Source organism: Mixophyes fleayi, chromosome 10 (genome assembly GCF_038048845.1).
Source record: "Mixophyes fleayi isolate aMixFle1 chromosome 10, aMixFle1.hap1, whole genome shotgun sequence".
NCBI classification, from domain to species: domain Eukaryota; kingdom Metazoa; phylum Chordata; class Amphibia; order Anura; family Limnodynastidae; genus Mixophyes; species Mixophyes fleayi.
Window position 1 is genome coordinate 57,649,783 of NC_134411.1, and position 23,137 is coordinate 57,672,919.

The following is a 23,137-nucleotide window of genomic DNA, read 5'->3' on the forward strand; positions in this document are numbered from 1 at the left end:
TTTGGCACTTCATGCTATATATTTGATTTAAACACTATGGTGGATAAAATAATTATTTTATTGGCACCTCATGCTCTATATTTGACTTGCAATCTATGGGGTACAATTTCTACACCATAGTTTGCAAGTGACGCAGAGGGGGTCCAGTGGTGTGATTCAGAGGGGGGTGCAGTGGTGTGATGCAGGTGTCCTGAAATCTAACACCTGGATACCTCCCCGCTAGAAATCCTGTGTCTGCAGTGGAGTCTGGACAGTGTTCTGCATCAAACATCACAGCATCTGAACCGCTGGAGAAGGTAAGGCTAATTTTTATTTTTTTTAAACACAAATGCACACAGTCGAGTAGGTAAGGGTCTGTGAGGAAGGTATTTGGTGTGTTCGCGAGGAAGGGGGGGGGGGGGGGGGCGGTATCTTGAAATTTTGCCTAGGGCGCCGAGAACCCTAGCACCGGCCCTGGGTTGGCCTAACATAAAAAGGAAAGGGGTGTTGTCTTAATGTAATGAGGGAAGGGGGGATTTTTCTTAATGTTACGAGGGAAGGGGGGTGAGGGTGATAGGTCAGCTATTAATTTAATGATAGTGTGTTGGTGGGGGCTAATTATTTATTGGTAAGTGCTATTAATTTATTTGTGGGGGTAAGAATTATTATTTTCATTTTACAAAAGTGAAGAGTAGGAGTGGCAGACTGAAGCTTTGCCTAGGATGCCGAGAAGACTTGCACTGGCTCTGCATAGTTTAAAATAAGACCTGCATGCATCCTTTCTATACTCAATCAACCCTATAATTCCTGACCCCCTGACTAACATTGCTGTGCTATAGGATTATATACCCACTAAGCACTTTCTACCTTTGCAATCTGGCTGGACCAATAAGCAATATGTAGCACTTAACATCATGTATTATCATGTATTAACCCCTATTGTCCTATAGATTGTAAGTTTCAGAGCAGAGCCCTCTTACTTCTCTGTCTCTTTGTAATACTCTGTGTCAATTTATAACTGTGTTGTTCCCAATTATAAAGTGCTATGGAATATGCTAACACTATATAAAAAAAAGTTGATAATAATAACAATAATAAATTCTTATATGCTTAATCCTAATCTCAGTTTTCCTGTAGTGTGAGTCAGATGTGTGTCTATAGAAACTGCTCAAATATATCTGATGCAGGAGACAAATGTTAAGTATGAGATGCACCTATGTACTGTATAAACCATAATGTTGCAAACAATCACAATAGTAATGAAAATGCAAATAGAATATGATTGATAGCCGTGATTCACAGTGCATATGATGACTGCATATCCAAGTATATAAATAGAGGAGCAATCAAGTTCCTTTTGGTGCATTATGAAGAAAAGTAGAGGAAAAAGTTTACTTTGTCCTTATAGTTCTTAAATGAATGCAGTACCTGATATATTTATTATTGTCCTGTTGGGGTGCAGATCTGTTTTATCCTCCGGAATGGTGAGTGTGAGTATGAAATTAAGAATGTAAGTCTGAGGTTAATAACATGCAAAAATAGCACTTTATGGGGCGTATTCAATTGTCAGCGTTAACGCTGCAAAACGAGCGCTCAAAAAATATTACCGTTTATACGGTAATATTGCACGCGAAAACCGTTAATACGGTAGTTTACTCGCGGAAATTCCGCGGGTAATTACCGTATTAACGGTAGGGATGTGCACCGGCGACTTTTGGTGTCTCGTGTTTTGTGTTTTGGATTCGGATTTTCTTGAGGTTTTGGGTTCGGATTTGTTTCGCAAAACACCTGCCGATAGGTTTTGGTTCGGATTTAAGGTTTTGGATTCGGGTTTTTTTTGAAAAAAGCATAAAAAGTTCAAAAATCAAGTTTTTGGGCTTATTTTCACTCCTACGCTATTATTAACCTCAATAACATTCAATAACAATCATTTCCACTAATTTACAGTGTATTCTGAACACTTTACAATATTGTTATTAGTCCAAAACGTTGCAACGAGGTATCTTTCTGGACTGCGTAGTGGAGTGGTCCCCACAATATAATAAGAAAACCATCAACTGGTCTTAATTACACCAAAAATTGTACCTGGACTGCGTAGAGGAGTGGTCACCACAATATAATAAGAAAACCATCAACTGGTCTTAATTACACCAAAAATTGTTCCTGGACTGCGTAGAGGAGTGGTCACCACAATATAATTTAAAAACCCTCAACTGGTCTGAATCGCACCAACAAATGTACCTGGACTGCGTAGAGGAGTGGTCACCACAATATAATTTAAAAACCCTGAACTGCTCTGAATCGCACCAAAAAATGTACCTTGACTGCGTAGAGGAGTGGTCACCACAATATAATTTAAAAACCCTGAACTGGTCTGAATCGCACCAACAAATGTACCTGGACTGCTTAGAGGAGTGGTCACCACAATATAATTTAAAAACCCTGAACTGGTCGGAATCGCACTAAAAAATGTACCTGGTTGCGTAGAGGAGTGGTCACCACAATATAATAAGAAAACCATCAACTGGTCTGAATCGCACCAAAATATGTACCTGGACTGCGTAGAGGAGTGGTCACCACAATATAATTTAAAAACCCTGAACTGGTCTGAATCCCACCAAAAAATGTACCTGGACTGCGTAGAGGAGTGGTCCCTACAATATAATTAAAAAACCCTCCACGGGTCTGAATTCCAAAAAAATAGTTTCGTGACTGCGTAGTGGGGTGGCCCCGGTACACAATTTTTTACCGGGGCCACAATATAATTAAAAAACCCTCCACGGGTCTGAATTCCACCAAAAAAGTTTATGGACCACAATATTATTTAAAAATTTTGCAGCAACAGTCAACGTTGTTTAATATCTGATACACCTCTATCTGGACTGCATAGTGGAGTGGCCCCAGTACTAAATTTGGTACCGGGGCCACAATACCTCCTCCAACTTCCAAGTGTAGTGTTTATAACATATAAACACTACAGTAATTCTAGCACGTCAATACCTCTTGTCTTAAATAATGACAGGGCATTTTACTTTTGGTTTAATTTTTTGAATTTGTTGACATTTTGTTTTACTTTTTGAACATGGCAAACGACTGTTGAATGGTCACATAATGCCAATAAAAGAGTTGCAAGATGGAATTGTCCTTGGGCCCTCCCACCCACCCTTATGTTGTTGAAATAGGACATGCACACTATAACAAACCAATCATTTCAGCGACAGGGCCTACCAAACAACTGTGGCTGAAATGATTGGTTTGTTTGGGCCCCTACACCGAAAAAACAATTCATCTCTCCCTGTACAAACTAAACAGACTCTACTGAGGAAAGATGTCGTCCTCACCCTCAACCTCTGATTCCTCTCCCCCTACAGTGTGTACTTCCTCCTCCTCACACATTATCAATTCGTCCCCCGCTGGACTCCACAACCACAGGTCCCTCTGTGATATCTGGAGGGCAGTGCTGTACTTCATTGAGGAATTGATTATTCATTTTCATAAACATCATTTTTTCAACGTTGTGAGAAAGCAACCTCCTTCGCCGCTCACTGACCAGGTTCCCCGCTGCACTAAAAGCTCTTTCCGAGTACACACTGGAGGGGGGACAACTCAGGTAAAATAGAGCCAGTTTGTACAGGAGCTTCCAAACTGCCTTTTTTTCCTGCCAGTAACAATATGGACTGTCTGACATGTCTATTTGGATGGTGTCAACAAAATAATCCTCCACCATTTTTTCAATTGTGACAGCATCCAATGCAGCGACAGTAGACATTTCTGCAATGGTTGGCAGGTCCTTCAGTCCGGACCAGATGTTATCAGCATCCCCGCCAGCGGCTCTTTTAGGAAAACTGAGCTTTTTCCTCGCAGCCAAAGATGTGGAAGAAAATGAGGGTGGAGCTGTTGGCATGTCACGGTCCTCTTCAGAGGACAATCTCCTGACCAGAAGGTCTTTGCACCGCTGTAGAATTGTGTCCGCCGGAAACAGAGACACAACATACGCTTTAAACGGAGGATCGAGCACGGTGGCCAGAATGTATTCCTCTGACTTTAAAAGAGTGACCACCCTCGGATCCTGGCAAAGCGTACTAAGGGCTACATCCACAAGAGCTACATGCTTGGTGTAATCACAATGGTTTACCAGCTCCTCCCTCACTTTCTCCAGCTGCTTCTGCAATAGCCTGATCAGGGGAATGACCTGACTCAAGCTGGCAGTGTCGGAACTGACTTCTCGTGTGGCAAGTTCAAACGGCTGGAGAACCTTGCACAACACGGAAATCAGTCTCCACTGTGCTTGACTCAGGTACATCCCCACTCCTTTGCCTATGTCATAGGTGGCTGTGTAGGCCTGAATGGCCTTTTGCTTCTCCTCCATCCTCTGCAGCATATAGAGGGTGGAGTTCCAGCGCATCACAACTAGGGATGAGCGCACTCGGATTTATGAAATCCGAGCCCACCCGAACGTTGCGGATCCGAGTCGGATCCGAGACAGATCCGGGTATTGGCGCCAAATTCAAATGTGAAACTGAGGCTCTGACTCATAATCCCGTTGTCGGATCTCGCGATACTCGGATCCTATAAATTCCCCGCTAGTCGCCGCCATCTTCACTCGGGCATTGATCAGGGTAGAGGGAGGGTGTCTTAGGTGGTCCTCTGTCCTGGTAGATCTCGTGCTGTGCTGTTTAGTTCTGTGCTGTGCTGTTTAGTTCTGTGCTGTGCTGTGCTGTGCTGTGCTGTGCTGTGTTCTGCAGTATCAGTCCAGTGGTGCTGTGTGCTGTGCTCTGTCCTTCTGAGGTCAGTGGTGCTGCTGGGTCCTGTGCTGTGTCCTGTTCAGTCCAGTGGTGCTGTGTCCTGTGCTCTGTGCTTCTAAGGGCATAGTTATTTCCCCAATATTCCCCTGTGTTTAAAAAAAAAGTTTTTTTAAAAAATACCAAAAACTACTTTAATTTTTTTTAATTACCACAAAATTTGCACAACCAATCCTGCAGTATAAGCCCATTGGTACTGCAATATTACCAAGTTCACACATTCAGCAGTAAAAGTCCAGTGGTACTGCAATATTACAAAGTTTACACATTCTGCAGTATCAGTCCAGTGGTGCTGTGTCCTGTGCTCTGTCCTGCTGAGTTCCGTAGTGCTGCTGGGTCCTGTGCCGTGTCCTGTTCAGTCCAGTGGTGCTGTGTCCTGTGCTCTGTGCTTCTAAGGGCATGGTTATTTCCCCATTATTCCCAAGTTTTTAAAAAATAAAAAAAAAGTAAAAAAAAATAAAAAATTTAAAAAAAACAAAAAAATATATAATAATTATAACCAAATTTGCAAAACCAATCCAGCAGTATAAGTCCATTGGTACTGCAATATTACAAAGTTCACACATTCTGCAGTATCAGTCCAGTGGTGCTGTGTCCTGTGCTCTGTCCTGCTGAGGTCCGTAGTGCTGCTGGGTCCTGTGCCGTGTCCTGTTCAGTCCAGTGGTGCTGTGTCCTGTGCTCTGTGCTTCTAAGGGCATAGTTATTTCCCCATTATTCCCAAGTTTTTAAAAAATAAAAAAAAGTAAAAAAAAATAAAAAATTAAAAAAATGAAAAATAAATATAATAATTATAACCAAATTTGCAAAACCAATCCAGCAGTATAAGTCCATTGATACTGCAATATTACAAAGTTCACACATTCTGCAGTATCAGTCCAGTGGTGCTGTGTCCTGTGCTCTGTCCTGCTGAGTTCCGTAGTGCTGCTGGGTCCTGTGCCGTGTCCTGTTCAGTCCAGTGGTGCTGTGTCCTGTGCTCTGTGCTTCTAAGGGCATAGTTATTTCCCCACTATTCCCAAGTTTTTTAAAAATAAAAAAAAAGTAAAAAAAAATAAAAAATTTTAAAAAAAAAAAATATATAATAATTATAACCAAATTTGCAAAACCAATCCAGCAGTATAAGTCCATTGGTACTGCAATATTACCAAGTTCACACATTCTGCAGTATCTTGTGCTACATATAATGGAGACCAAAAATTTGGAGGATAAAGTAGGGAAAGATCAAGACCCACTTCCTCCTAATGCTGAAGCTGCTGCCACTAGTCATGACATAGACGATGAAATGCCATCAACGTCGTCTTCCAAGCCCGATGCCCAATCTCGTAGTACCGGGCATGTAAAATCCAAAAAGCCCAAGTTAAGAAAAAGTAGCAAAAAGAGAAACTTAAAATCATCTGAGGAGAAACGTAAAGTTGCCAATATGCCATTTACGACACGGAGTGGCAAGGAACGGCTTAGGCCCTGGCCCGTGTTCATGACTAGTGGTTCAGCTTCACCCATGGATCTTAGCCCTCCTCCTCCTCCCCCCCCCCTACAAAAAATTGAAGAGAGTTATGCTGTCAGCAACAAAACAGCAAACAACTCTGCCTTCTAAAGAGAAATTATCACAAATCCACAAGGCGAGTCCAAGGATGTTGGTGGTTGTCAAGCCTGACCTTCCCATCACTGTACGGGAAGAGGTGGCTCGGGAGAAGGCTATTGATGATGTAGCTGGCGCTGTGGAGGAACTTGATGATGAGGATGGTGATGTTGTTATTGTAAATGAGGCACCAGGGGGGGAAACAGCTGATGTCCATGGGATGAAAAAGCCCATCGTCATGCCTGGTCAGAAGACCAAAAAATGCACCTCTTCGGTCTGGAGTTATTTTTATCCAAATCCAGACAACCAATGTATGGCCATATGTAGCTTATGTAAAGCTCAAATAAGCAGGGGTAAGGATCTTGCCCACCTAGGAACATCCTCCCTTATACGTCACCTGAATAACCTTCATAGTTCAGTGGTTAGTTCAGGAACTGGGGCTAGGACCCTCATCGGTACAGGGACACCTAAATCCCGTGGTCCAGTTGGATACACACCAGCAACACCCTCCTCGTCAACTTCCTCCACAATCTCCATCAGATTCAGTCCTGCAGCCCAAGTCAGCAGCCAGACTGAGTCCTCCTCAATACGGGATTCATCCGAGGAATCCTGCAGCGGTATGCCTACTACTGCCACTGCTGCTGTTGCTGCTGTTAGTCGGTCATCTTCCCAGAGGGGAAGTCGTAAGACCGCTAAGTCTTTCACAAAACAATTGACTGTCCAACAGTCGTTTGCCATGACCACAAAATACGATAGTAGTCACCCTATTGCAAAGCGTATAACTGCGGCTGTAACTGCAATGTTGGTGTTAGACGTGCGCCCGGTGTCCGCCATCAGTGGAGTGGGATTTAGAGGGTTGATGGAGGTATTGTGTCCCCGGTACCAAATCCCCTCGAGATTCCACTTCACTAGGCAGGCGATACCAAAAATGTACAGAGAAGTACGATCAAGTGTCCTCAGTGCTCTTAAAAATGCGGTTGTACCCACTGTCCACTTAACCACGGACATGTGGACAAGTGGTTCTGGGCAAACGAAGGACTATATGACTGTGACAGCCCACTGGGTAGATGCATCCCCTTCCGCAGCAACAGCAACAGCTGCATCAGTAGCAGCATCTACAAAATGGCGGCTCATGCAAAGGCAGGCAACATTGTGTATTACAGGCTTTAATAAGAGGCACAACGCTGACAACATATTAGAGAAACTGAGGGAAATTATCCCACTTAGACTCTCATGGGGATTTGTGGTGTCAGACAATGCCAGTAACATTGTGCGGGCATTAAATATGGGCAATTTCCAGCACGTCCCATGTTTTGCCCACACCATTAATTTGGTGGTGCAGCATTACCTCAAGAGTGACAGGGGTGTGCAGGAGATGCTTGCGGTGGCGCGCAAAATTGCTGGACACTTTCGGCATTCAGCCAGTGCCTACCGCAGACTAGAGGCACATCAAAAAAGCATGAACCTGCCCTGCCATCACCTCAAACAAGAGGTTGTGACGCGCTGGAACTCCACCCTCTATATGCTGCAGAGGATGGAGGAGCAGCAAAAGGCCATTCAGGCCTACACAGCCACCTATGACATAGGCAAAGGAGTGGGGATGCGCCTCAGTCAAGCGCAGTGGAGACTGATTTCCGTGTTGTGCAAGGTTCTGCAGCCATTTGAACTTGCCACACGAGAAGTCAGTTCCGACACTGCCAGCTTGAGTCAGGTCATTCCCCTGATCAGGCTGTTGCAGAAGCAGCTGGAGAAAGTGAGGGAGGAGCTGGTAAGCCATTGCGATTACACCAAGCATGTAGCTCTTGTGGATGTAGCCCTTCGTACGCTTTGCCAGGATCCGAGGGTGGTCACTCTTTTAAAGTCAGAGGAATACATTCTGGCCACCGTGCTCGATCCTCGGTTTAAAGCGTATGTTGTGTCTCTGTTTCCGGCGGACACAAGTCTACAGCGGTGCAAAGACCTGCTGGTCAGGAGATTGTCCACTGAAGAGGACCGTGACATGCCAACAGCTCCACCCTCATTTTCTTCCACATCTATGGCTGCGAGGAAAAAGCTCAGTTTTCCCAAAAGAGGCACTGGCGGGGATGCTGATAACATCTGGTCCGGACTGAAGGACCTGCCAACCATTGCAGACATGTCTACTCTCGCTGCATTGGATGCTGTGACAATAGAAAAAATTGTGGATGATTACTTTGCTGACACCATCCAAGTAGACATGTCAGACAGTCCATATTGTTACTGGCAGGAAAAAAAGGCAGTTTGGAAGCCCCTGTACAAACTGGCTCTATTTTACCTGAGTTGTCCCCCCTCCAGTGTGTACTCGGAAAGAGTTTTTAGTGCAGCGGGGAACCTGGTCAGTGAGCGGCGAAGGAGGTTGCTTCCTCACAACGTTGAAAAAATGATGTTTATAAAAATGAATAATCAATTCCTCAATGAAGTACAGCACTGCCCTCCAGATACTACAGAGGGACCTGTGGTTGTGGAGTCCAGCGGGGACGAATTGATAATGTGTGATGAGGAGGAAGTACACACTGTAGGGGGAGAGGAATCAGAGGTTGAGGATGAGGATGACATCTTGCCTCAGTAGAGCCTGTTTAGTCTGTACAGGGAGAGATGAATAGCTTTTTTGGTGTGGGGGCCCAAACAAACCAATCATTTCAGCCAAAGTTGTTTGGTAGGCCCTGTCGCTGAAATGATTGGTTTGTTAAAGTGTGCTATTTCAACAACATAAGGGTGGGTGTGAGGGCCCAAGGACAATTCCATCTTGGAACTTTTTTTTTGGCATTATATGACCAATCAACAGTCGTTTGCCATGTTCAAAAAGTAAAACCAAATTTTAAAAAATTCAAGAAATTAAACCAAAAGTAAAATGCCGTGTCATAATTTAAAACAAGAGTTTTTGACGTGCTCTAAAACGACTGTATTGTTGTTTATATTTTATAAACACTACACTTGAAAGCTTGAGTCTTTCAATAAAAAAGTAACTGTCCATTGCACGAATATTTGCAACAGGGACAATTTTAGGATTAAGAAAGCCAACTAATAACACTTCGACGCTGTCTGTCTTTATAAACACTACACTTGGAAGTTGGAGGAGGTATTGTGGCCCCGGCACCAAATTTACTACCGGGGCCACTCCACTGTGCAGTCAATATTTAGGTGTATCAGATATTAAACAACGGTGACAGTTGATGCCCAATTTTTTAATTATATTGTGGCCTCGGTACCAAATTGTGTACCGGGGCCACCACACTACGCAGTCCAGATACTTGTTTGGTGGAATTCAGACCAGTTGAGGGTTTTATTATTATATTGTGGGGACCACTCTATCTATACCACACTACAACTCTATACCACTCTATTTCATACTTTAATTCTATTTAATACTTTAATTATATTTCATACTTTAATTCTATTTAATACTTTAATTCTATTTCATACTTTAATTCTATTTAATACTTTAATTCTATTACTAATTACCATAAAGAGGAACTGCCGCTTCTATTTAATACTTTAATTCTATTAGTAGTTACCATAAAGAGGAACAAAATAAACCAATTTTACCAAAAGTATAATATGACTTAGACTTACAAACACTACACTTGAAAGATGGTGCCTTTAAATGAAAAAGTCAGTCTTCATTGCACGACTATGTGCAACAGGGACAGTTTTTTGGTTTACAAAGTCAACCAATAACACTTGGACCCTGTCTGTCTTTAACATACTTGATGGGATCTCAATGACGAATTGTCTGTACCATGTTTGGAGGAGGTATTGTGGCCCCGGTATCAAATTGGGTACCGGGGCCACCCCACTACGCAGTCCAGATACTTGTTTGGTGGAATTCTGACACGTGGAGGGTGTATTTATTTTATTGTGGCCCCGGTATCAAATTGGGTACCGGGGCCACCCCACTACGCAGTCCAGATACTTGTTTGGTGGAATTCTGACACGTGGAGGGTGTATTTATTTTATTGTGGCCCCGGTATCAAATTGGGTACCGGGGCCACCCCACTACGCAGTCCAGATACTTGTTTGGTGGAATTCTGACACGTGGAGGGTTTTTTAATTATATTGTGGCCTCGGTACCAAATTGTGTACCGGGGCCACCACACTACGCAGTCAAGATAGATAGATGCGTATCATAGATAAAGTACATTCAGTGGTGTGGGCCAAATTGAAAAATATTCAAAATGCACTGACATTATCAAAAACAAGAGGTTGTCACACGCTAAAACTCCAACATGTATATGATGGAGAGGATGGAGGAGCAGCCGTATGTGTAGTGTAATGCAGACCTGTTGAAGGTTTTTTATATATTTTATTGTGGTGCCCAGTGCCCACTCCTCTAGGCAGTCCAGGTACATTTATTGGTGCGAATCAAACAAGTTGATGGTTTTCTTATTATATATATTGTGGTGACCCACTCCTCTACGCAGTCCAGGTACATTTATTGGTGCGAATCAAACAAGTTGATGGTTTTCTTATTATATATATTGTGGTGACCCACTCCTCTACGCAGTCCAGGTACATTTATTGGTGCGATTCATAAAAGTTCAGGGTTTTTAATATATTGTGGTGACCCACTCCTCTACGCAGTCCAGGTACATTTATTGGTGCGAATCAAACAAGTTGATGGTTTTCTTATTATATATATTGTGGTGACCCACTCCTCTACGCAGTCCAGGTACATTTATTGGTGCGATTCATAAAAGTTCAGGGTTTTTAATATATTGTGGTGACCAACTCCTCTACACAGTCCAGGTACATTTATTGGTGCGAATCAAACAAGTTGATGGTTTTCTTATTATATATATTGTGGTGACCCACTCCTCTACGCAGTCCAGGTACATTTATTGGTGCGATTCATAAAAGTTCAGGGTTTTTAATATATTGTGGTGACCCACTCCTCTACGCAGTCCAGGTACATTTATTGGTGCGAATCAAACAAGTTGATGGTTTTCTTATTATATATATTGTGGTGACCCACTCCTCTACGCAGTCCAGGTACATTTATTGGTGCGATTCATAAAAGTTCAGGGTTTTTAATATATTGTGGTGACCCACTCCTCTACGCAGTCCAGGTACATTTATTGGTGCGAATCAAACAAGTTGATGGTTTTCTTATTATATATATTGTGGTGACCCACTCCTCTACGCAGTCCAGGTACATTTATTGGTGCGATTCATAAAAGTTCAGGGTTTTTAATATATTGTGGTGACCCACTCCTCTACGCAGTCCAGGTACATTTATTGGTGCGAATCAAACAAGTTGATGGTTTTCTTATTATATATATTGTGGTGACCCACTCCTCTACGCAGTCCAGGTACATTTATTGGTGCGATTCATAAAAGTTCAGGGTTTTTAATATATTGTGGTGACCCACTCCTCTACGCAGTCCAGGTACATTTATTGGTGCGAATCAAACAAGTTGATGGTTTTCTTATTATATATATTGTGGTGACCCACTCTTCTACGCAGTCCAGGTACATTTATTGGTGCGATTCATAAAAGTTCAGGGTTTTTAATATATTGTGGTGACCCACTCCTCTACGCAGTCCAGGTACATTTATTGGTGCGAATCAAACAAGTTGATGGTTTTCTTATTATATATATTGTGGTGACCCACTCCTCTACGCAGTCCAGAAAGATACCTTGTTGCAACGTTTTGGACTAATAACTATATTGTGAGGTGTTCAGAATACACTGTAAATTAGTGGAAATGCTTGTTATTGAATGTTATTGAGGTTAATAATAGCCTAGGAGTGAAAATAAGCCCAAAAACTTGATTTTTAAACTTTTTATGTTTTTTTCAAAAAAAATCCGAATCCAAAACCTTAAATCCGAACCGAGACCTTTCGTCAAGTGTTTTGCGAGACAAATCCGAACCCCAAAAATAACGAAAATCCGGATCCAAAACACAAAACACGAGACCTCAAAAGTCGCCGGTGCACATCCCTAATCACAACCTCTTGTTTGAGGTGATGGCAGGGCAGGTTCATGTTTTTTTGATGTGCCTCTAGTCTGCGGTAGGCACTGGCTGAATGCCGAAAGTGTCCAGCAATTTTGCGCGCCACCGCAAGCATCTCCTGCACACCCCTGTCACTCTTGAGGTAATGCTGCACCACCAAATTAATGGTGTGGGCAAAACATGGGACGTGCTGGAAATTGCCCATATTTAATGCCCGCACAATGTTACTGGCATTGTCTGACACCACAAATCCCCATGAGAGTCTAAGTGGGATAATTTCCCTCAGTTTCTCTAATATGTTGTCAGCGTTGTGCCTCTTATTAAAGCCTGTAATACACAATGTTGCCTGTCTTTGCACGAGCAGCCATTTTGTAGATGCTGCTACTGATGCAGCTGTTGCTGTTGCTGCGGAAGGGTATGCATCTACCCAGTGGGCTGTCACAGTCATATAGTCCTTCGTTTGCCCAGAACCACTTTTCCACATGTCCGTGGTTAAGTGGACAGTGGGTACAACCGCATTTTTAAGAGCACTGAGGACACTTGATCGTACTTCTCTGTACATTTTTGGTATCGCCTGCCTAGTGAAGTGGAATCTCGACGGGATTTGGTACCAGGGACACAATACCTCCATCAACCCTCTAAATCCCACTCCACTGATGGCGGACACCGGGCGCACGTCTAACACCAACATTGCAGTTACAGACGCAGTTATACGCTTTGCAATAGGGTGACTACTATCGTATTTTGTGGTCATGGCAAACGACTGTTGGACGGTCAATTGTTTTGTGAAAGACTTAGCATTCTTACGACTTCCCCTCTGGGAAGATGACCGACTAACAGCAGCAACAGCAGCAGTGGCAGTAGTAGGCGTACCGCTGCAGGATTCCTCGGATGAATCCTGTATTGAAGAGGACTCAGTCTGGCTGCTGACTTGGGCTGCAGGACTGAATCTGATAGAGATCCTGGAGGAAGTTGATGAGGAGGGTGTTGCTGGTGTGTATCTAACTGGACCACAGGATTTAGGTGTCCCTGTACCGATGACGGTCCTAGCCCCAGTTCCTGAACTAACCACTGAACTATGAAGGATATTCAGGTGACGTATAAGGGAGGATGTCCCTAGGTGGGCAAGATCCTTACCCCTGCTTATTTGAGCTCTACATAAGCTACATATGGCCATACATTGCTTGTCCTGATTTGGATAAAAATAACTCCAGACCGAAGAGGTGCATTTTTTGGTCTTCTGACCAGGCATGACGATGGGCTTTTTCATCCCATGGACATCAGCTGTTTCCCCCCCTGGTGCCTCATTTTCAATAACCACATCACCATCCTCATCATCAAGTTCCTCCACAGCGCCAGCTACATCATCAATAGCCTCCTCCCGAGCCACCTCTTCCCGTACAGTGATGGGAAGGTCAGGCTTGACAACCACCAACACCCTTGGACTCGCCTTGGGGATTTATAATAATTTCTCTTTAAAAGGCAGAGTTGTTTGCTGTTTTGTTGCTGACAGCATTACTCTCTTCAATTTTTTGTAGGGGGGGGAGGAGGAGGAGGGCTAAGATCCGTGGGTGAAGCTGAACCACTAGTCATGAACACGGGCCAGGGCCTAAGCCGTTCCTTGCCACTCCGTGTCGTAAATGGCATATTGGCAACTTTACGTTTCTCCTCAGATGATTTTAAGTTTCTCTTTTTGCTACTTTTTCTTAACTTGGGCTTTTTGGATTTTACATGCCCGGTACTACGAGATTGGGCATCGGGCTTGGAAGACGACGTTGATGGCATTTCATCGTCTATGTCATGACTAGTGGCAGCAGCTTCAGCATTAGGAGGAAGTGGGTCTTGATCTTTCCCTACTTTATCCTCCAAATTTTTGGTCTCCATTATATGTAGCACAAGATACTGCAGAATGTGTGAACTTGGTAATATTGCAGTACCAATGGACTTATACTGCTGGATTGGTTTTGCAAATTTTGTTATAATTACTTTTTTATTTTTTTCTATTTTTTTTTATAAGTTTTTTTAAATTTTTTAAACACTTGGGAATAATGGGGAAATAACTATGCCCTTAGAAACACAGAGCACAGGACACAGCACCACTGGACTGAACAGGACACAGCACAGGACCCAGCAGCACCACTGAACTCAGAAGGACAGAGTACAGGACACAGCACCACTGGACTGATACTGCAGAATGTGTGAACTTTGTAATATTGCAGCACCACTGGACTTTTACTGCTGAATGTGTGAACTTGGTATTATTGCAGTACCAATAGGCTTATACTGCAGGATTGGTTTTGCAAATTTTGTTGTAATTTATTTTTTTTTTCATTATTTTTTTATATTTTTTTTATAACTTTTTTTAATTTTTTAAACACTTGGGAATAATGGGGAAATAACTATGCCTTTAGAAGCACAGAGCACAGGACACAGCACCACTGGACTGAACAAGACACAGCACAGGACCCAGCAGCACCACTGAACTCAAAATTGGCAGAGCACAGCAAACAGCACCACTGGACTGATACTGCAGAACACAGCACAGCACAGCACAGCACAGAACTAAACAGCACAGCACGAGATCTACCAGGACAGAGGACCACCTAACACACCCTCCCTCTACCCTGATCAATGCCCGATTGAAGATGGCGGCGACTAGCGGGGAATTTATAGGATCCGAGTATCGCGAGATCCGACAGCAGGATTATGACTCCGAGCCTCGGTTTCAGGTTTTCATTTGGCGCCAATACCCGGATCTGTCTCGGATCCGACTCGGATCGGCAACGTTCGGGGTGTGCTCGGATTCACGAAATCCGAGTGCGCTCATCTCTAATTAACGGTAAGATTTTTAGTGCGCTCGTTTTGCAGCGTTAACATTGACAATTGAATACGCCGCTATTAATCTAACAATCCATACTACAGCTTTCGTAGTATTAAATCATACTAATCAGCATGTGCAGTCTCTCTTTGGTTTGCATTCCAGCTTGGAGCGCACAATACTTTGTTTCCTGTATCCGTATCTAGTGCTGCATTGATGTGAGTGGGCGTACATCACCATCAATTATGTATTTGGATATATAAACATCATATGCTATTTGCAATTTGATAACTAATGGGATTGTTTGGTACTTTAAGGTTAATATAATACATAAGTGCTTCTCATGCTTTACATTTATCTTCTCCATCATCGGCTATATAGAGTGTCAATAGTTAGTGCTTGATATTGTATATTTCAGTTTGTCTTGTGCAATAATAATGAGTTATTATTTATAGTTTTAAGAATAGACAGTCCCAGCACTAGCTATCTTAGTCACATATAAAGTCACAGTTGAGGTACTAAAGTCCCCTGAGCCCCAGTAACAGCACAACACACTTGCCTCATTTCTAGAGTAGGTTAATGATTTACAATAAGTCCTGGGGGTATATTTACTGCGGGTTTGAAAAAGTGTAGATGTTGCATATAGCAACCAATCAGATTCTAGTTATCATTTAATTAGTACATTCCACAAAATAACAGCTAGAATCTGATTGGTTGCTATAGACAACATATCCACTTTTTAAAACCGCAGTTTAGAAAATATACCCCTATAGTTCAAGCAAAGTACACAATTCAATGGAAGTAATCCAAAGCAAAGTTACTTATTTGTAAAATCAGCACATATTTTATTGAAATAGATTGAATATTATTTAAGTGATTTCTTTAAACATTTCTTGATATCATAACAAAAATGCATATTGCACTAACAATCATTGTATAAATTAGTGATATTTTCAATCCCAATTTTAAATAAAACCACTGGAAGACATTTTCAGAACTGTTAAATGTACAGGGTGATTCAAAAGTCGCAGTACACCCTTTTATTTCAAAAACTCTACAGGAATTGTGCCGATTGGCCAATTTCAAGATGGCGCCCATGTTTGGTACATGCCGTAAAAGATAGACCACGTCACCCATACCTTACTGGAGTATTCAGGTTTCCCAATTTCCTGTAGAGTTTTTGAAATAAAAGGGTGTACTGCGACTTTTGAATCACCCTGTACTATAAAACATTTGATGTAAAAATTGTTGGGGTTGTATTTAATTGAAAGTAATGTAGACAAGATCTGCATCTGCCTTGTTTGATACGTACCTGCCTAATATGGGCAATGCACCACTTACATATATTATTATTATATTTTATTGATGAAGCACAAACAGTATACAGCACTGTACATTGAGGGGGATCATAATATAAACAAACGACATACAAAAACATGAAACAGAAGGTAAAGATAGCCCAGCCCAAACAAGCTTACAATCTGAGCCGTGAGGGCTACATCTGATACATAAATAATATATATGTGAATATCATTATTTAGTCAAACATGGTAAATAACTAAAAACATTTCTCTTTAAACCTGCACCTGTTCATGAGCAGTTTTAACCTTTTTTAGACATGGCCCTGTCAATGTTTGCAAAATAAATTTGCAACCCATTCTTTAGATTTTCTGTAATATTAACCTTCACTAAAGGTTGTCTAGAAGTGAACTGCATAGTTTTGAATAGGATGTTGGAAACTAGTATGAAAAACAATAACATGACTCTGAATGTGTTTGTTAGTTCCTAGTACATAATAGATTTTCAAATCAGGGGACCCTGGGGATTCATCCTACAGTAAGTGATATGGTGACCCTTGAGGAATGAAAAAACATATGTCAAGGATTTTTGCAGTATACAGCAATAAAGAATAACATTTTCTATGTCCTACTGATTTGAGAAAAAAACCCCTAATTGTCATTTCTGATAGTGAATTAGTTAACTGGAGCAGGTACAACAAACCTCCTCCCTTCAGTCCCCCAACCTAATAATTGTATTTTCTCCCCAAGGACTATACAAGCTGGATACTGATGCTCTAGCAGAGGATAAGGACACTGTTGAAAGCCAGATGCTTCTGCCATTCAGCTGCTCTCCCCTGAAGCCACTCCCTATTTCCATAAAGGATGCTGAGAATACAGTCTGCCTGCTTCCTTCTACCCAGCCTGCATGCACAGAGCACCTTATGGACCTACCAACGGAGGGTGAGAAACTGCAGCACTGCACACAACAGAGACCCAGACCCAACAGAACCAACAGACAGCCTAATAGGAAACCTCATGTAAGTCTTTCTTTTTTTATTACAATTCATAGTGGGGGATGTGCTACAGTATTCTATATGCAAAGGATGCAATAATAATTCTACATAGGCATCAGATGTATAAGGATGCAGGGTTTGCTGCTGATATTCTCTGCCTTACAGAAAGTATATTTTACATATTTTACAACACATCATCCATTTTTTGCTAGCCATGTTTGCCTGTATGTAAACTCATTATTCCCGCTAGTTTCATATGAACAAATATGTTAAATATTTATTATTTATTGCATTTATTAAAGCCCTTCCATCGTGTATACAGTATTTTATCCTGGGCTCTGAAAATGGTTGTTAATTCATATTATATATTTCATTTCCAATAAGGCCTAGTTTTTCCTGATATCTCTTCTGCATGCTGGAGCAAGGCTGCATACACACTGGCATTTAAAACGCAAGTAAAATGCATATAAACCACTTTGCGTTTATGTATGTGTTTTAATATGTGTTTGATACTCATTAGCAGATGCGTTCAATCTGCGTTTTTTTAAATATGTTTCAGTGGCAAAACAGGAAGTTGTTATTATGTTCAAAAGAATATAAAAATGCATAAATGTTTCTTAACTGCATCTAATTTTGTTTACAATGCGCTCCTCTTGATATCTTTGTAAATTTTCAGCTGTGTTGATACACATCAGACGCAGTTAAATTGGAGGAAGATGCATTAAAACGATGCACTGTAGTGCAATGCAAGTTAAACGCACGTAAATATGTACTCTCTCACTTGGCGCAAAGATGTTTATATCTGTACTATCTATTTACGTATGATTCATTTGCATTAGAAGTGCAATTAAAATGCAGAATTATAACATCAGTTTATACATAAAAAGTGAATTATTTTATTGTAGCAATTAGGCGTTACAACAGTCATAATTATATGCATAGATTTCTATGCAATGTTAGTCAGATTCTTGTTAAGGGACCATTTAAGTTTTGCAGTCTAATGTATAATTATTCATGTACATTCCATGCCTATTCTCTCAAATAATTGCAATGTTTATCAGATTACTGATAAGGGTTAAATAGTTAATGTTTGTATACATATGTTTTGTATATAGTATAACATATATTCTGTCATTGGGGTGACCTAATATGCATTTCAAATAAAATAAATAATCTGTTTTTCAACACTATGATGAATTGGAATGCTGTTTCTGGCGGAATGTTTTCTAGTATACTGTAGTAGAAACCAGTACCTGATTAGTTTCTTGAGAAAATACTGCAGCATAAATGGAGTTTGACACTCTTAAATGTTAATACAGATTAGGAATGTTGCCTTTTCAGCCTTATGGACAATAACAAGTGAATTTGGGCTATTTTCAAGTTCATTAGCATTTGGGCTTATTATGCTGCTTAAGTCTCATTGCTCTTTACAGTACAAAACTGCAAATCTCCAAAATAATTGAAATTAAATAAAATAGTGTATGTGTATTTCCTTTGAGTGAATCATTATGGAATCAGGAGAAGAAAGTTACAGTGTCAGTAGCAAAAGTGCAGAGGAAGAGAGTCCTATAGCTCCAGAAAGCAACTTCAAGGGGCAATTTTACTAAAGTTCAGTTTGTATAAACTGCCTTTGCTAATTTACTGATTTACTAAAGCCAAAACTGCTGGCAAACTGGCAAATATCAGTTTTGCAAAGCACAACATTAAAAAGAGTTTTTATATAGTATACGAAGCACTACATTTATCAGTTTAAATATTCATTAAAAATGACTAGTGCCCTCTTATATTTAGTATTAGAAATATTTTTTTTAATTATTGTTCCCCTTATTTTTTTGTGTAGTGCATGTGAGATGTATACAGTCATGGCCAAAAGTTTTGAGAATGACACAAATATTATTTTTCACAAAGTCTGCTGCTGCCAATTTGCATATACTCCAGTTTGTCATGAAGAGTGATCAGATGAATTGCAATTAATTTCAAAGTCCCTCTTTGCCATGACAACGAACTTTATCCCAAAAACAACATCTACACTGCATTTCAGCCGTGCCACAAAAGGACCAGCTGACATCAGGTCAGTGATTCTCTCATTAACACAGGTGAGAGAGACTGGAAGCTTTAAAAGGAGGGTGGTGCTTGAAATCATTGTTCTTCCACTGTTAACCATGGTTACTGGAAAGGAAACACGTACAGTCATCATTGCTTTGCACAAAAAGGGCTTCACAGGCAAGGAAATTACTGCTAGTAAGATTTCACCTAAATCAACCATTTATCGGATCATTAAAAACTTCAAGGAGAGCGAATCAATACTTGTGAAGAGGTTTCAGGGCCCAAGAACATCCAGCAAGTGCCAGGACTGTCTCCTAAAGTTGATTCAGCTGCGAGATCGGGGTACCACCAGTGCAGAGCTTTCTCAGGAATGACAGCAGGTAGGTGTAAATGCATCTGCACGTACAGTGAGGCAAAGACTTTTGGAAGATAGCCTGGTGTCAAGAAGGCCAGCAAAGAAGCCACTTCTCTCCAGGAAAAAAATCAAGGATAGACTGATATTCAACAAAAGGTACAGTGATTGGACTGCTGAGGACTGGGGTAAAGTCATTTTCTGTGGTGAATCCCCTTACATATTGTTTGGAGCATCTGGAAAAAATGCTTGTCCGGAGAAGGCAAGGTGAGAGCTACCATCAGTCCTGTGTCATGCTAACAGTAAAGCATCCTGAGACCATTCATGTGTGGGGTTACTTCTCGGCCAAGGAAGAGGGCTCTCTCACAAACTTGCTTAAGAACACAGCCATGAATAAAGCATGGTACCAAAACATCCTCCAAGAGCAACTTCTCCCAACCATCCAATAAGTTTGGTGACGAACAATGCCTTTTCCAGCATGATGGGGCACCTTGCCATAAGGCAAAAGTGATAACAAAGAGGCTCGAGTATCAAAACATGGACATTTTGATTTAGGGGAGATATTATGAAAGCCATTCTTGCATTGTATTCTAATCCGTCCGCAAGAGTATTTAGTGACGGGTTCCTGTCCTCAAATTTCCCTATTTTTTTAATGGTACTAGGCAGGGCTGCCCCCTCTCCCCACTTATTTACCTTCGAGCAATAGAGCCATTGGCGGCGAGAGTGAGAATGGAGCAAGAGTGTAAGGGAGTGGCTGTGGGTGGAGTGGTACATAAGCTATGCTTGTTTGCTGATGATGTCATGTTATTTGTCACAGAGCCGGAGACCTCGTTGCCAGCAATCCATACCATTCTGTCCCAATTTAGCAGAGCCTCCCTCTACAAGCTTAATACTACTAAAACAGAAGTCCTTCCATTTAATGTTTCTTTTGAGAGGCTACGGTGCCTGAAAGATAAATTTAATTACACATGGAAATCCACTGAGATAACATACCTGGGTATACAGTTAATTCTGCGACTAGACTCAATTATAGATAAGAATTTCTCTTTTACTGCAGACCCATTTGATATCATTAACAACAACCTGGATGTGCTACGAGGTCTCCTGGTTGGGCAGAATTTCAGCATTCAAGATGACGCTCCTCCCGAAACTAATGTACCTATTCTGCATGTTGCCATTCCGTCTACCCACACGCCTAATGAGCAAACTAATCTCGATCATGAAGTCATACATTTGGAGAGCTAGGCCTCCTCGTATGGCAATGCAATGCATGACTTGGGGGGAACTCCAAGGGGATTTGGCCCTTCCAAACTTGTGAAATTACCAAGAAGCTTGTCTGCTGTCTCAGGTGGGGGATTGGTACCTGTCACAGGGTGAAAAACCTTGGTTGGACCTGGAGTGCGCCTGCAACCCTGACTTTCCACTGGTAGATCTCCTATGGGTGCCCAGAGAATGGAGGCCCCCTGCTAACAGTTTGCCTGCCCTTACTAGAGACGCCTTAGTAACATGGGACTGGCTATGCAGAGATACAGAGGGGGTGGTTCGCCCAACAGCTAACATGTCCATTCAGGCGGTGGCTAAACAGATTCCCGACTTAAATCTGACAGGGTGAACAGCTAGAGGTATTCAGACATTGGGCCACTTATTTGAAGAAGGTAGACTCTCTTAATTTTTTCACCTATGTGATCTTTATCAATTGCCTAGAGGGGATTTCTACAAGTATTTGCAGATCAGACACTGGCTTGCAACTCCGCCACTTAGGAACAGACCAATTGGCCCGCCCATAGTACTATACTACTCTAAATTGACTAAGGGGAATAACAAAGCAGGCATAACAAGTTGGTATTATATTTTGCAGGCGCAAACTGATCCACCCAAGTCCAAAGTACAGCTTCAGCGAGAGACAGATCTCAGACTGGATCTCTCGGGGAAAGACTGGGAGCGTATCTTTTTGAATTCATTTAAAATGTCCAAATGCCTCAACCACACAGAAATGTTAGTAAAACTTGTAAACAAATTATATGTGTTAGGAACTCCCAAGTCAGTACAGTGAAACTCGGGAACTACTCTGAAGGCCAGGTGTTCGCTGGAGCCCCTAGTGGTGGGGACAGACTGGGCTGCGGGCCGACCGAGGGTCGAGTAACGTATACTGACTTAAAGGAGTTTCCAGAAGTGGAGTGATTGGCGGACTGTACTTAAGAAGAATCCTAGGTCAAAGGGTCACAGGCACAGATGTAATATCCAAAGACAAGTGAAGGGTCAAACTCACAGGCAGAGAAGCAAAGTCCACATTTCAGGCAAAAGGTCGAGGTCAGAAGAGAAGGGTCACAGGTCCAATAACAAGCCTTAAATTGCCTTAAATAGTTCAAGCAGCCAATCCGAGAGAAGCCTACACAGGAGAAGCCTAATAGATAGAAGTGCTGGTGGCCAATCGTAATGCAGTGCTCAGCTGCATACTAATAACTGACTCCTCTACAAGCTGCCTCCTAGGCACCTGGACAGCCATGATTGGCTCTCACCTAACTAGCCCTGTGCGCGCGCGCCCACCTATTAACCAGCTGGCCGGGCGCGGCGTCAGGGAATCTGTAGCGTCCCGGTTGTTGCCCAGGCAACCGGGACGTGGAAACCGTAAGTGACGTCCCGGTTACCGTAGCAACGGCCGGGACGTCATTGGAGGATCCTGGAGAGTCGTGGCGGTGCCCGCGGCCGCCGCAATCTCTAACAATATGCCACTCCAGAAAAATTACACAAAATATGGCCATCCACGCCCCCAACATGTTGGCGTAACTGTTCGGAGAGGGGAGACATACTCCATATGTTTTGGTCCTGCCCGGTGTTACAGCCCCTGTGGAATGAAGTATCTATTCTCCTTAATAAAGTATTTGGCTACCATGTACATTTGAGCCCTGAATTGATCCTATTACACCACTACTCAGCCTCAATCCCGAAGTGGGATAGATATGTGATGGGGCAGATCTTCATAGCCACTAAAGCGGTGATCGCCCAGGCGTGGAAACAGCCCCTCCCTCCTCCAATGGCAAAGGTTATCTCTAAAACCAATTTCAGTTTTGAAATGGAAACTCTTGGTGTGCCTTATTCCATGGCGACTGCTTCCCCATTGGTGAAATGGCGTGCATGGCATATATATATGACAGAGGGTAAGGGGGCACCGGAACGGGATCCACACTAAAGTGCATGAGCTAAGGCCTCAAATATATAGCTTAGGATGGATCTGGAGAGCTCAAGAGTTAGATTTGTGGATAGTATATGCCTTTGGTCACTGAGAAGATATCATTTTG

General features: G+C 42.1%; 1 protein-coding gene across 1 annotated transcript in view; it reads left to right on the top strand.

Moving 5' to 3' along the window:
- CARMIL2 (capping protein regulator and myosin 1 linker 2) overlaps window positions 1-23,137 on the top strand; it is a 1,059,949-nt gene that overhangs the window by 669,195 nt on the left and 367,617 nt on the right. Inside the window, exon 31 of the mRNA XM_075188807.1 lies at window positions 17,196-17,464. Within this exon, the coding sequence (XP_075044908.1) occupies window positions 17,196-17,464 (269 nt within the window). The remainder of the gene's footprint in view (window positions 1-17,195; window positions 17,465-23,137) is intronic.